The following is a 14,066-nucleotide window of genomic DNA, read 5'->3' on the forward strand; positions in this document are numbered from 1 at the left end:
AAAAATCTTGCTTAAAACACAAGTGCTGACTGAACTCAGTGCCTAGCAATGTCTCCTAGCCATATGAAATTCATTAAAAAAAATCAAATTCAAAAATAACTTTCTTTCCATCACAAGATTTATGTTTTAACTTGAAAACTTTGATTATATACTTGTAGAATACTCCACAGAAGTAAGACATATTGTTTTTATTTAACTAGTTTTTATTTTTACTTATCTTTTAATAAAAACATATAATCAGAGTGGCCATTTGAAATGAAGTTATGGAAAAAACCTAGAATTTAAAAAAATCTGGTATAAAAAAATCATGAAAAAACCTGAAATTTTAAACAAATTCTTACATGTAACTTTATAAAGTTTAGATTATATAAGAAATAATTTTTAAATATAAAAAGTATATTATTGTTTTCTATTATAAAGCTTTTTTACCGTAGTATCACAGTATCTTTCCAGTGACTTGATACTATTGAATGAAGTTTTTAACTTAGTTTTCTACTAAAAAAGTAATATAAACTTGTATTTTAAAAACATTGGAAACAATTCTAAAAAAACCGGTGGCTTAGCCACCATACAAAATGATGATTTAAAGACTTTGACTTCCACTGATATAAAAACATCAAGTTTTGAACTAGAAACTGTGTTGTCAAAAAAATTATATGAAATAAGAATTTACAGTGTAAATTTCTATAAGATAAAAATAATTTTATTTAACTGCATTATTATTATAAAAACTGTTTTAAGCTTTTTATATTGTTTCATTCCTATAATTTTTATAATACTTATAAGACATAAGAAACAACATAGCCTGTTGAGTTTATTTTATAAAAAAAAGTCATTTAAAAAATTGAATGACTTTTGTTCAAGCAAATCATTTATTATAATTACATTCAAACTATCTTGAGAATTTATTTTCAAAATTAATGTTTCATTAGTAGTAATAGTATTTAAATTGTACATAAAGAACATCCTGGTATGGATAAGAAACAAATTTTCTCTAAGGAAGATCTAAAAGGAAACCTTTTCAAGTCATTGCAAGTCTCTGGTGTTTATGATGAATTGAAAGTAAGTTAATTTTTGACAAAAATAATTGGCTGAGTATTTAAATATGTGAAAGTATTTTTAACTAAATATCTCACTTACAATATTTTCAAAAGCTTTTAGTATTTAAGGAAGGGGAGGGGGTCCACATTGTTTTTTACAACTTGATCTTAGAAGTAGAGTTTTATTTTAGCTATCAGATATATTTGATAACTTAAGAAAATTCATAAAAACTCTCATGTTATAAGGGATAAAAGTCACCGAGGTCAATAGGTTCCTTTTAAAAGGTGCAAACCCAAAAATTTGAACAAAATACTAACATCAATCTTCTCGTTATTTTTTACAAAATTTCTCTAAACTTTACAGTGATTTTGTTACTAATATAAGTTAGCTTATGTATGTCAGTATCTTTAATTTGAAAAAAATATCTTTTTTTTACTTGTTTATGTAATTTTCTAATTCCAGCGTTTTATCACTTCAAACTATTTAAGAAATTTTTCCTGAAAATTTGAAATATATAGCTCAAAAAATAAAGGAGAAGAACTTTCAGTATAACTTTAAATATCAAAGAATATTGATAATAACAAAAAATTGATTTGTTTCTTTTTTAAATGAAATACTATATCTCAAAAACTCAATATAGTTTTTATATTTTAGAAAACTGGCTTGTAGTTTATAATTACTTTTTGAGCTTTCATTAAAGAGCAAACATAATTAAACAAAAAAATTTTGGAGTCCCTTAAAACTTAAGCCTTAAAACTTTTGTTATATCTGTGGTTGAACAAACATTTTAATTAAATTGTTTTTGTAAACTAGTTTTGATAAATTTAATTTTTTTTTGATTGAGTTAGTTATTGTTTTGAATAATGTTTGTTTTTTGATACCTTTATGTCATTGGTACTTTTTACATAATACTAAAATGCTGATTTAAAAATTAGTTCTTAACATAAGGACCTTTATGCCCAAAACATAATAAGTTAGTAGAATAAGTTTATTTAAGTTCCTTACAACTTCATTACTTTCCATGAACTGATAAATTTTTAGACTAAAATAACTAAGAAAGCTGGTTTATGTTTTATGTTGTAGAGTTAAATTTATAGTTGACATACAAAATTAAAAAACAGTTGTAGTAAAAATTTTTTTTTTTTTTAATGGAATTATTTATGAGTAATTGTCAGCTAAAAATTTTCATAAAAATTCTTAATTAAAAAATTATCTACTTTTTTGTTATAATGTAGTATTAAAAGTTAAAATATATCATTTTTAAATGTTTAACTTTATAATTTTTATCTAGATATTAATTTATAAGTATATGATTTGTTTACACTAACACATTTTTCTCTTTATTTTGTTAATAAGTTTTCTAGATTATTCGCAAGTATAAAATGTTTTTATAAGTATTACATAAAGTTATTTTTCATCTACTTTTCAAATCTATTGCAATTATCAAGTAAATGTTTACAATTAAACAATAGAGATACAACTTGATTTAAGTACAAATTTAGAGTCATCTACGGAAGAGCATGGTAAAAGAATTGATGACTAAAAATAGTCTCAGCAAAAAGCTTAAAGAAGAAAAATCAAGCTTGATATCAGCAACCATACATAAAAGAATAGGTATTTCACTTACTGAACTTTTGTATGGTAAATCTAAACACTTGATTTTTTATATAATGTCTCACCAGAACCTTGTTGGACTCAGAAAGTGCTGGACAACCTCGTCTTGCATCATATCAAAAAAAGCAAATACCACTACACATTTTCTTTGTTTCAACAAGAGTCTTCAGTAAAAAAATATTCGGTATTTTTGCTTTATAAATTAGTTTTCTATATTTATTTTAAGTTTTACAACGTTAGTAGCTTTGTGGTTTATTCAATATTTTTACAGTTATCTACAACTTAATGTAAAAGTTAAAATTAAATCTTTTGTAATAGTGTTGAAAACTAAATAAAAATTGTTATCTAACAAGCCAAGAAAGTTAAGCAAAGCTTTTTGTGATAAACAAAGTGCAATAACACTTTATTCTTACTTATATAGTAAAGTATTTATACAGAAATAACAAATTTTGATAAGATTTTACAGCTTTTGTATACAAGTTCTTTTTTAAAGTTTTTCTTCAAATCTTTGACCAGTACTAAATTCTCGTTTAATAAAAACCATTATCAATTATTTTAACAAAAAACAGAAATCACTGACAGTTGAAATGTTAGAAAAGCTGGGGTTGAAGCCGGAAGATTTTTCTAAAAGCAAGTCTTTCTCCACCGAATCCTCAATCAACTCTTCCATGTCCACAAATTCCTCCTCAATTGCACCACAAACGTTCATGATGTGGGAAATAATGCAGGCTCTTGTGAGCTGCAGCAACGTAAAGTTGGCTGAAACTTGCGCTTCGAATGACCCTCTTACTTTAGGTTTGTGAGTTGTAGTTGTTTTGTGATATTTATGTGGCATTTGATGGCACCATAAATTATGTGTTGTTCTAATACCATATAAAGTTTAAATTACCTCTTGGTAAAACATTAAAACTTTATTTTGAGTCCAACAGCTTGTAATTGGAAGTCCATAATCACTAAATTTCATGCTTACTCTGAACAATTGTTTCATCTTAGCTTATTATGCAAGTTTTTAATAATGTGTTTGTGATAAATTTTGAACTAATAATTTACTTAAGAAAAAAATTCAAAGTATATAACACATTTCTAAGCTTAATACAATTAATATTTTACACATAAATTTTTGTTCAGCTATTGTTCAGCACACTTTTTTTCCTTAATAAAATATTATCATTAAACAGCTGACAAACTGATGCTGGTAGATGAAGACTACCGAGCGAGACTGACAAACTTGCATGCAAATGCGAGCGAAGATCAGGGTAAACTGTCTGTATTGCACAACAGGGTACAACAGGCAGAGAAGGACTGTGAAAACAGGTGCTAGTCAATAGTTTGTATATTTTTTATGCTTGTGTTAGTTTGAGTATTTATTTAGAAATTAATAAAACTGGATAATTTTATGTTTAAGATGTATATGAATTTTACCAAGTCTAAATTTTATAAGTATTAAATAAAAGTCATTAACACTTAATTTTTTGATTCAACTTTTTTTGTGCACAAATTTATCAATTTTGTATAACTTCCTTCTATGAAGTAGATATCTTGTAATTTTTTACTATCAAGCAAAACTATGATATTTATTTGTTATTGTAATTTTATGAATGCTTATTATCTTAAATTAAAGTTAATAAAACTCGAATTTTTTTTTTTTTTTTGTAAAATAATTACTTAAGTTTTAATACATTAGTTTTAAAAATATTTCAACCAAATTAAAATATTATTTTCATCGTTTAGTTTTTAGTTAGTAATAACTTTTGTAATTATTTGTGAACTTTGTTAAGGTACAAACGGCATCTTGAAGAGTGGAAAGTTTATGAGTTATCTAAAATGAGAAAGGAAGAATCTGAAAAAGCCAGAAAGGAGGTAGGTTTAGTTTAATTGTTTTACCTGCAAATCGTTATAAATAATAAGTTCTACAATTTGAATTTCTTAATAAAAACCAAGTTTTAAACTTATCTCCAAAAATGATTTTAAAATGCTTTAAGTTTAGAAAACAAATGAAAAATTTAAATAAAATTACTCAAGTTTTTATCTTTAAATAAGTTTTTGTAAACAACAATGCGTACATTTTTAATTATTTAGTAACTTTAAATTTGTTTATTATTAATACAAACTTTTTTAAAACTAATGTAAGTCTTTACCCATTTATATTATTATTTCCAATTTTTTTTTTTAATTAGCTTTAGCTTATCAGTTGAGAAAAATGGTCAATTTTGAAATTAGTTAATGTTTTGTTATTTATAATTCTCACCACAACTTTTTGAAATTAAAATTGGTTAGTTTGAAAGTATGAGTTTTGAAAGTACTCTAATCCAGATTATCATAAATTTTTTTAAAAGTTTTTAAGCACAGCATATTCCCTATTAAACTTTTTTTTTTTACTTTTTTGTTAAACATTTTATAAATGTACAGATTGACGCCAGAGTCAGTGAAATTGCAAAAGACTACGCTGAACAGCAGAAAGCTTTAGAAAACAGAGAAAAGAATGCAATTGAAAGACTGACTAATCATAAAAATGTAATTTTTAGTTTATCAAGAGTATTGGAACATAAGTTTTATTTGTTTAATTACAAATTGACATGTTTATGTATACAACTAATAATTTTTATTATGTAGGCTTTTAACCAAACATTATTTAAAAAAGTGGTGTAATTAGCCAAAAATTCTTTACTTTACTTATTTCAAAACTACTTTAGGACTCAAAAACTTAGTTTTCTTAGATAATTGCATTTTGGATTGTATGCTCCATTATATAAAACTAAAACCTTAAATGACAAGTAAATGTTAATTTAGTTTTATAAAAAAGTAAATTTTATTTATTCAAAACATCTACCATCACAGACGCTCGAAGGTGAAATTCACATCCAACGCCAGAAGCTGCTTCAGGAAATGCAAAATTTGAAATCTAGGGAGGAATTGTTGGAACAGCAGGAATCTCACATTAACAAAATGGTCCGTTTGAATTGCTGAAATAAATTATTCTTCTTTTATTTTGACTACTTTAAGTTTTTTTTTAATGCTAATTTATGTCGATTTTTAAGTGTTGTATCATAATAAAAGATAATAAGAAGTAAAAGTATGATAGTTTGAGATAAACTACAAATATTATTTATAAAAGTTTTACGCTGTAAGTACTTTTTTTTAACATTAAGTATAGTTTTGCTTGATATTTTTAGTTTTCACTACTTTTCTAGAAATATTATGTTCTTTAAGAATTCTTAAGTATGTTTACATAAATATTTGCTAGTTTAAAGTAATAAGTTTTATAAGTTTAACAAAAAATCATACGAGGTTTAATAAAGTAAAAGGCATAGGAAAGTTTTAAATAAACATTTGAAAAGCAAGTTATAAGCTTTAGGCACTTTTATTTAAAAGTAAAACACTTACTTGAACATTCAAATATCGACAAGCAAACTTTTTAAATAGTATTGAAAGAGTCATATCTCAAAAATTAATACATGTTTGAAAAAAAATTGTGTTGTTCTAAATAATAAAATTATGATAGTAAAAAAACCTGAAAAAATATATTGTATAAGCAGAAAATTATTAACTACTTTAAATTACTATTTTTAGTAAATCATAAAACTTATTGCTATATCAAAATAAGTAACTTAAATTCAGAAAAAAAAAGCTAATGTAGGTCTAATAAGATTATGATGATAAAAAATTTAGTTTTTAATGTTTACTAAAAGAGATATATAAAGATAGTTCAGATTTATTTATATATTAATTTTCAGAATTTAAATAGTCTTGGACCCATTTTGTATTGTGGTTGCCAGTAATAAAGTACTCTCAACTTAATAAATCTTATTTGTTTTAATTTAAATCATCATGTTTTAATAACTTTTGTTTGTCATTAATGTTTAACTTTAATGGCAACCCTGCTATGTACAACACTTAAAAAATTGTCAAAAGTTTAACTTAGCGGTAATTAAAAAAACATTAATAGTTAAATCACAAATAAGATTTAATTTTTTTAAAGGAAAGTTTGAAGATGAAGCAATTGAATGCATTGAAAACTACCATTTCCCGTGAGGATGCTCAAAATGACTGTAAAGGTAGTTTGTTGAAATGCATAAATTATTTGAATATTTGCGGATTTTGTTATATATATAACATTAGTTTAACATTTTGGCTAAGTTTTTAATAGTTGTGATACTTTCCTTCCGCGAAATCATGCAATTTTTTTTTTTAATTATGGCTTTCAGCCGAAAACGACTCTTGCAGAGTTTCCTAAACTTTTTTTTTCAAAAGGCCCTATTTTAAGAAATTAAAATATCTATGGCCCCCTCCAACACGATTTCTCAAAATACAACCATTAAAACCGTCTTTTTTTGCTGTTCATCATCAACTCCAAAAAATCTAATGTAAGTTTCAAATTATGGCCTTGTGGCTCCCCCTTATTCTGCTTGAAGCCCCCAAAATGTCCATTTTTTTCCATTATATCTAGTTTAAGTTTAAAAATGCCTGAGACCTTTTTTGCTCTTTATCATCAAATCCAGAATACCTAGTGTAAGTTTCAAATTATGACCTCATGGCCCCCTAAATTTCTGTAATGTAAATTCAAGAGAGTCACTAGGCCCAGTTTGGGAAACCCTCGACAATAAGAAGCTGAATTACTGGATTTAACAGTATGTAAAAAATATAAACAAAAATACACGCAGTATAGACAGCAATATTATTAATTGAAGGTTAAGAACAAAGATATACGCAACTAATTCCGATTCCTTCTCTTCCTTTTATCTGCTCTCCTTAAGCTTGCATCTTTGACTTAGTTGCTTTCAGGTTAGAAATTTTTGCGGCCATAAGTTAGATTTTTTCAACCAAAAATTTAAGCATTTTTGGCTGCACTTTCAAACGTCTTGTAATTTAGTCTTTGGCGACCGAAGTCACCATTGCCAACGACCAACTCGCTTTTCGGCAAACCCTCGGAATGCTCATCCTAAAAACATGACCTAGCCATCAAAGCCTGTGGTCACTGAGGGTGGTGTGCATAATGATAATGTTAATAGCACATGTCAAAACTTTATTGCTAACATTTTTAACTGCCTAATTCCAAGAGAAGAATGATGCATTATAGGTAGACAGTGTTATCTAGGAGCGGGTCAGAATAGCACGGCGTCAATATTGCACGGTGGGTCATTTTTGCAACGTCTTTTTTTTGTTCCTCTGTATTTGCTTGGAGCGCCTTAAGTTTTTTTTTTGCATTGAACGTTAATTTTGCACAAGTTAAATATTTTTAAACTTTTATTTGAAAATGTTTTTATAATATAATTTTAATTATAGATATTCAGATCTCTGCAATATATAAAACACGTTTTTGAAATATAATTTGAAAAGTTAAAAGTAAACACGCATTCGATTTGTAGAAATTTCAAGCTTAATTTACAACTTTTTTTTGAACTATTTTAATATTTTTAAAAATGCAGTACTAAATTGTTTTGACAATGTTTTAAAAGTATATACAGCAAAGTTTAGTAAACAAATATAACCAAAAGAATTGACAAAACATCAAATATTTATAACATTTAACTAGTTTAACTGGTATATTTTGAAAAAAAAATTTCTTGATTTAAGATATTGTTTAGTTTTATAATGTAAAAGTGTTGCAAACTTAAAAGCAAAGTTAAATTTCCTTTATTTATTAAGTTTTTAGTAATATAGTTTTAAGTTTTTATACTAATTGTTTTAACAAAAAACTTGTTTTAGTGTTTCAAAATTTTAGTAGCTTGATACTTTTGTTTAAAATACTTCAAGTTCATAGTACTCAAATTAAAAAAAAGTCTTAATTTTTTTTTATTTACATTTCACGGCTTTTCATGTTTATTTATAAAAATAAGTAATAGTAATTAACTTATTTTTAATTAAAGTTATTATAGTATTTATTTATTTCTGTATTGAATAACAGGCTTATAATTAGAATGTTGCAGAAATAATAAAACTAAAATCAAAGATGTTATTCAAGAATATACAATGAAAAACAAACATTTAGTTATCAATTAATTGCTGCAAGAACATTTTAATTTTAGAATTTTTTGAATTGAAAGTTCTTAAAAAGTATAAATGCTTCGTTAGAAAACATACGAGATTATAAAGTTCAATTGAAAATGATTTAGGATACATTTAAAATAATTTGTATTTACTACAATTTAAAACTATACAAGTAAAAGAATGCTTAAAGTTTATAAGATTGCTACGATTAGTTTAAAAAGTACAAAATAACTTTACTATACTACTTAGCTTTTTAAAGATATTTATTCAAAAAAAATTGGTTGAAAAAAAAAAGATAAAAGCACATTAATGTAATTTGGTTATACATCTGTGTTATACATGTAATCTATAGTACTTTTTAATAAAAATTTTATGTATAAAATTAGGAAATGTAATACAAAGCAGTTAAGACTTATATTTATTTAGAGTTATTTCGTTGTAAAATTTAGTCATGCGTGTTTTAACTGTAGTTTATCACTAATACATAGCTAAGCTGCTTTTGTAGTCAACTGGCTAGGTTTACTAAAAATTAAAATGTTCGAACCAAGGATTGTAGCTAAAAAAATTGTAGAAAGTTTTGGTTATCGAAGATTTAATATTTTGAATTCTAAGTAGCTGAATACCGTTTAACTTATATATTCTTAAATATCTTTCTTTGAGATTGAAATTGTGTTTTAAAGGTTTGAATACATTCAAAATAATTTCTAAAGCAAAATGTATCAACTCATTTTTATGCCTAGATTATATAAAGTTGTTCTAAGCACCATCTAGTTATTAGTTAAGAAAAAAGTTTGATTATGGTTTTATAGTGTAGATGTAATTAATGTTAAATCATACAAGTTTATTAGTTTAAGTAACCCACCTTTATATGGTAATTTATATGCTCCTAATCATCAACTCCAGAAAATCTAGTGCAAGTTTCAAAACTACCCTAAATAACCTTTTTTTGCTCTTCATCAACTCTGGAACTTCTAGTGTAGTTTACCTTCAGAGCTAATTTAAAAGTAAAATATTTTATAGTTTATCTTGTTGTTGGCTTAGGTTAAAATTTCAATTTAAGTGATACTTAATAGCCAAAAAAAAAAAAAAAATTAATAGATTGTGTTATGAACATAATACTAAAGTTTTATAATAAACCAATTTATTTAAATACAAAATTATAACTAATTAGTTGCAATAGTAGTTTCAGTAATATAAAAGATTGAATTGTTTTATTAACATATTTTTATTTAAAAGTTTAAAAAAGTCTCAACTTTCTTTTATTTTTTTAATATATTAGTGTATTGAATACATATTATCTTGTATTCTTGTCGTTTAATTATTATGAAATGTATATGATTATTTAGTAACAAAATTTAACATTTTTAGGTTTGATATTAAGCACTGTTAAAAAGAATGCTATTTCAACTACAAATTGCTAGAAAATATAAAATTTAGTTTTCCTCAAAAAACTAATAAACTTAATTTTAGCTAAAACTTTTGACAAATTTATAGTATTAACATTTATTATTTAATTAGTTGAATAAAAAGTTTTATAAATCCTCCTACCTAAAAAGAACTTTGAAAAACTTTAGTTCGTTCAAAAATAAGTCATCGTGCTAAAGTGACGCCATACAAAAGTAACGCTTTGTGCTAAAATGACCCAAAAGTGGCACTACGTGTTTAAGTTACGTTGTGCTAAATTAACGACCGTTCTAAAGTCTCGCTGTGCAAATCTGACACCCACCCGTGTTATATTGCATATTTAGATTGTCCACGTTCAATTCCATACTGTACAACAGAAACAATAAACAACTTTTTTTTTTGGCAAAACTAGCTTTGGCGTAATCTTTTGCAGATAGTCGAAAGAAATTACATGAAGAGTTTCGAAAGTATGATAACTTTAATACCATGAATGGGTTAGACGTATAGTTGATCTAAGATAACAAAGCTATGCGTTTCTCATTAAAATTTATTATTTATATATACTCTTATTCATAGCACTTTAGTTATTTTAAAGCTGATAGTGAGGCAAAAATTCAAGCGTTCTACCAAAAACTGAGTCAAAAATTTCTGCCGATCGTAAGCTGAGTGAATCTTAAGGGCAGCATTATCAGCAAAGAACATTAAACGTTGGTATTTCGTTTTTTCTTTTATCTCAGAAGTAGATGCTTAAATAGATGTCTGTCAAATCTTATATACAGCTTAATCATATAGTTGATGCATAAAAGCTTATTAATCTGTAAAAAAAATCCTTATAATAGTAGGAGCAAAAATGTAAGCTTGCTTCAGTTCTCTTTTTGACGTAAAATTTCATGAAATAATATCTGCTTCTTGTTTATGTGAAAGTTCTTCACATTCTTAGAGAGGATTGGCAGGTAGTCAGTACTGTGGAAAGTTTTTTACACACTAGGTCGAAAGTGTTTGTAAGATCGCTGAAAGTGATTTATACAAACAATTTTTTTTTTTGCATTTCACTCGTCTTGCATTTTATTCGACCGAGAAAATTATGTTAACTTGTGGGGTTGCGATCATACTTCACATTGTGACTTGGCCCAAATTTTACAGCTTTTTTCTATTACGCATGTAAAATCCATACAAAATTTAATGAACCCTTCTTGAGTTACTACAACCTAAACTACCACTATTTTCAATATACAATTTGATACCTAGATTATTTGATAGTTAGTTTGCTATTCAGACCATACATATTTGACATATCATTGATGTGCTTGAAAACAGCATCAGTTTTACTCAAAGTAGAGATAATAGAAATACTGAACATATCTTCACAAATGCTCATTCTGAATCTATAAAATCTGAGATAAAATACCTAAAGGAAATAAATACTTATTTAATTAATAAAAAATTATAAAACAACCTTATTTGATTTTTTATAAAATATATACATACACAGCTCTAAATGAAGTTTTTATGAATCAAATCGATGATTTATCAAAAGAAAATTCCAGACTAAAAGAAGAACTGTTCGAATTAAAAGTTAGTTTTTAATTTATATACAAATATATTTATTATAGAGTTGTGAAATTTTTTTCTTATACTTTTTCAGAAAATTATAGCTAAAGAAGTATTACAAAAGGAAGAAAAGGTAATAGAAGAACAACAAAATCAAGAAAATTTAAAAGAACAACAGGAAAATGCGAATGAAATATACGAAAAGCAAAACGCACGGCTACAAAGTCGAATCGAAGAAATTGAAAAGTTTGTTTTAAATTTTAATTAAACTATTTAAATACATGATACTTTAATATTTATTTAATGTATAATAATAATAACTACTTAACTAACATGTTCTCAAATGAAAATAAAAGTTTTCTAAGGTTTAAACTAAAAATACTAAATTAACTTATATTTAAATTGTTTTTAGCGCAATGATTAAGATGAAATCTGAGAAAGAAAATTCAAACATAAGAAGCAAAACGCCTGACAAAGAACTGGTTTGTTTTACCTGTTTATAATTTTTAATCTTATACTCCGGTGTTGTTAAAAACAATAATCCGAATATATTATTTAATACCCTTTAAAAACAATTTAAGTTTATTAATGTTTATCAAAATGTATTTTTATTAAAAATATATATTTTTCTAATAAATTTTTTCAGAACAAAACAAGTTTTTCAGTTTTAAGATTTTAGTATTTAAATCGTTATACCTTACAACCGATGCCTATGCCAATTTAACAAATAGTCCACGGATTTTTAAGCTGATTTTCAAGTATTAATGAGTTTGTTTTATTTTAAAAGAAATTAATTTAGATAAGCATAAATTCACACACAAGAAGGTAAAAAATCTACTAATTATGTCAGCTGTTTTTAAGTCTAATTTTTTTTTACAAACAGCTACTTAAATTTTACATTAGTATGATTTTTCTTATGAGTATCAAGTTATATTATATTATAGTACTATTTCAAAAGATATATTTATCTTTTCACTTATAAATCTTTTAAAACTATCTTAATAAGATCCATTTATTAAAAACACAAATGCGAGTTTAAATGGCTATAATCAAATATTTTAATTATCTTAATAAAAATTTTTTGTTTTTTTATGAATATGTTTTTATTAGAAAAATATCTTGTGTGTTCTATAATATTATATATTTTAATTTTATATTTAGAAAAGTAAGTTTTAAGTTTTGAGGTTTTAGTTCCGAGTTTAATTGTTTATTAAGTAAATAACATTTAAATGAAATTTAAAGGGACTGAGAAATTTTTAACGTAAGATAGCATTAGCTCCTAACTGTAGCTTTAAAAATACATAGTGTTTCAATTTTTTTCACAGTTAAATATTATAAATATTTTCTTGTTTTTTTTTTTTAATTTTTTTCTAAAAATAATACAAGTTTTCTTTAAATATTTACTCTTTTTTTTAAGCTTTTTAATTTTAATTTTTAAGCTAAAAAGCAAATGATAATTTATTTAAAAGCCAATGCAAAAGAAAACCTTTTTTTTTTCTTATACCCCGTGTTTTACAATACTTTTTATGTCGAATACTTGTATTACAAATTTTTGTTTCTTAGTCTATTACGGACTTTATAGTTTTATAAATTTTGAATCTTATTATTTTCTTATTTACGATTATTTTTAAAAACTTTTTCTCATTTTTTTAACTATAGATTTTTGTAACTAAGTAAACTAAAGTTTAAATAAAACAGTAAGATTTTTTAATTTGATTACAAAAATTTCTAAAACTCATTATCAAGAATTATTTTCAAATAAAGATTTTAAATTAATGTAGCAATTTCAAGTTAATGAGCTGAAAAAGATGAGAGAAGAGCAAAATAATAAGCAAGTTCAACTTGAAAACATGATTAAAAGAATGCGCGATACTGTTGATGAAAATTTGATTGGTAAGTTATTTATTAATTATAATCTCATTTTACACTTATTGTGAAAAGAAAAAAATCGTATAGCACCTGTATATTAAATTTTTTTTTTTTAACGGCTTTAGAAAAACTAAAATTTCGAGTTAAAGAAAAATTTCTAGGTAAATTATCTGGAAAATTTAAGTTTGATTAACCATCAACTTATTCAAGTATTATTCCATTAAAAATATTAAAATTATTTGTCTATGCTAAAGACTATACCTACATATTTTCTTTGACGATTCTTATCTAAAATATTTTCAAATTAGTTACTTATATGTTTTGTACACAATTTTTTTGCTGCACAGCACACTGACATTTTTGGGTCTACTGATTGTGTTTAATAAATATTTTTTATTAACTAATTGGATGCTTAATTTAAACCTAAAGTATAATTAATAGAAAGGTGACTAATTATGTTGTGTGAATTTTTACATGAAATTTTAAGTTATAGTTAAAACAAAGGAATAGGTACAAGTAATTTCAAGTACAAATAATTTCATTTTAATTAATTAGATATATTACCTTCCTTTAAATCTTAAGTGTGCAAGTCAGTTTCA

At 24.7% G+C, this 14,066-nt stretch overlaps 1 protein-coding gene across 1 annotated transcript; it reads left to right on the top strand.

The window, feature by feature from the left end:
- The first annotated feature begins 934 nt into the window (after nucleotides 1-934).
- LOC145844749 (centriole and centriolar satellite protein ofd1-like) lies at nucleotides 935-13,822 on the top strand. The gene is made up of 14 exons (XM_082952170.1): nucleotides 935-1,062; nucleotides 2,544-2,655; nucleotides 2,724-2,839; nucleotides 3,225-3,450; nucleotides 3,834-3,969; nucleotides 4,434-4,515; nucleotides 5,065-5,169; nucleotides 5,494-5,604; nucleotides 6,635-6,710; nucleotides 11,540-11,622; nucleotides 11,693-11,844; nucleotides 12,011-12,080; nucleotides 13,380-13,491; nucleotides 13,815-13,822. Exons 1-14 carry the CDS (start codon nucleotides 973-975, stop codon nucleotides 13,820-13,822), a joined length of 1,479 nt encoding a protein of 492 aa, XP_082808296.1. The 5' UTR covers nucleotides 935-972.
- The last annotated feature ends 244 nt before the right edge of the window (nucleotides 13,823-14,066 follow it).

This window comes from Thalia democratica, chromosome 9, assembly GCF_965202585.1.
Source record: "Thalia democratica chromosome 9, ktThaDemo2.hap1.1, whole genome shotgun sequence".
NCBI classification, from domain to species: domain Eukaryota; kingdom Metazoa; phylum Chordata; class Thaliacea; order Salpida; family Salpidae; genus Thalia; species Thalia democratica.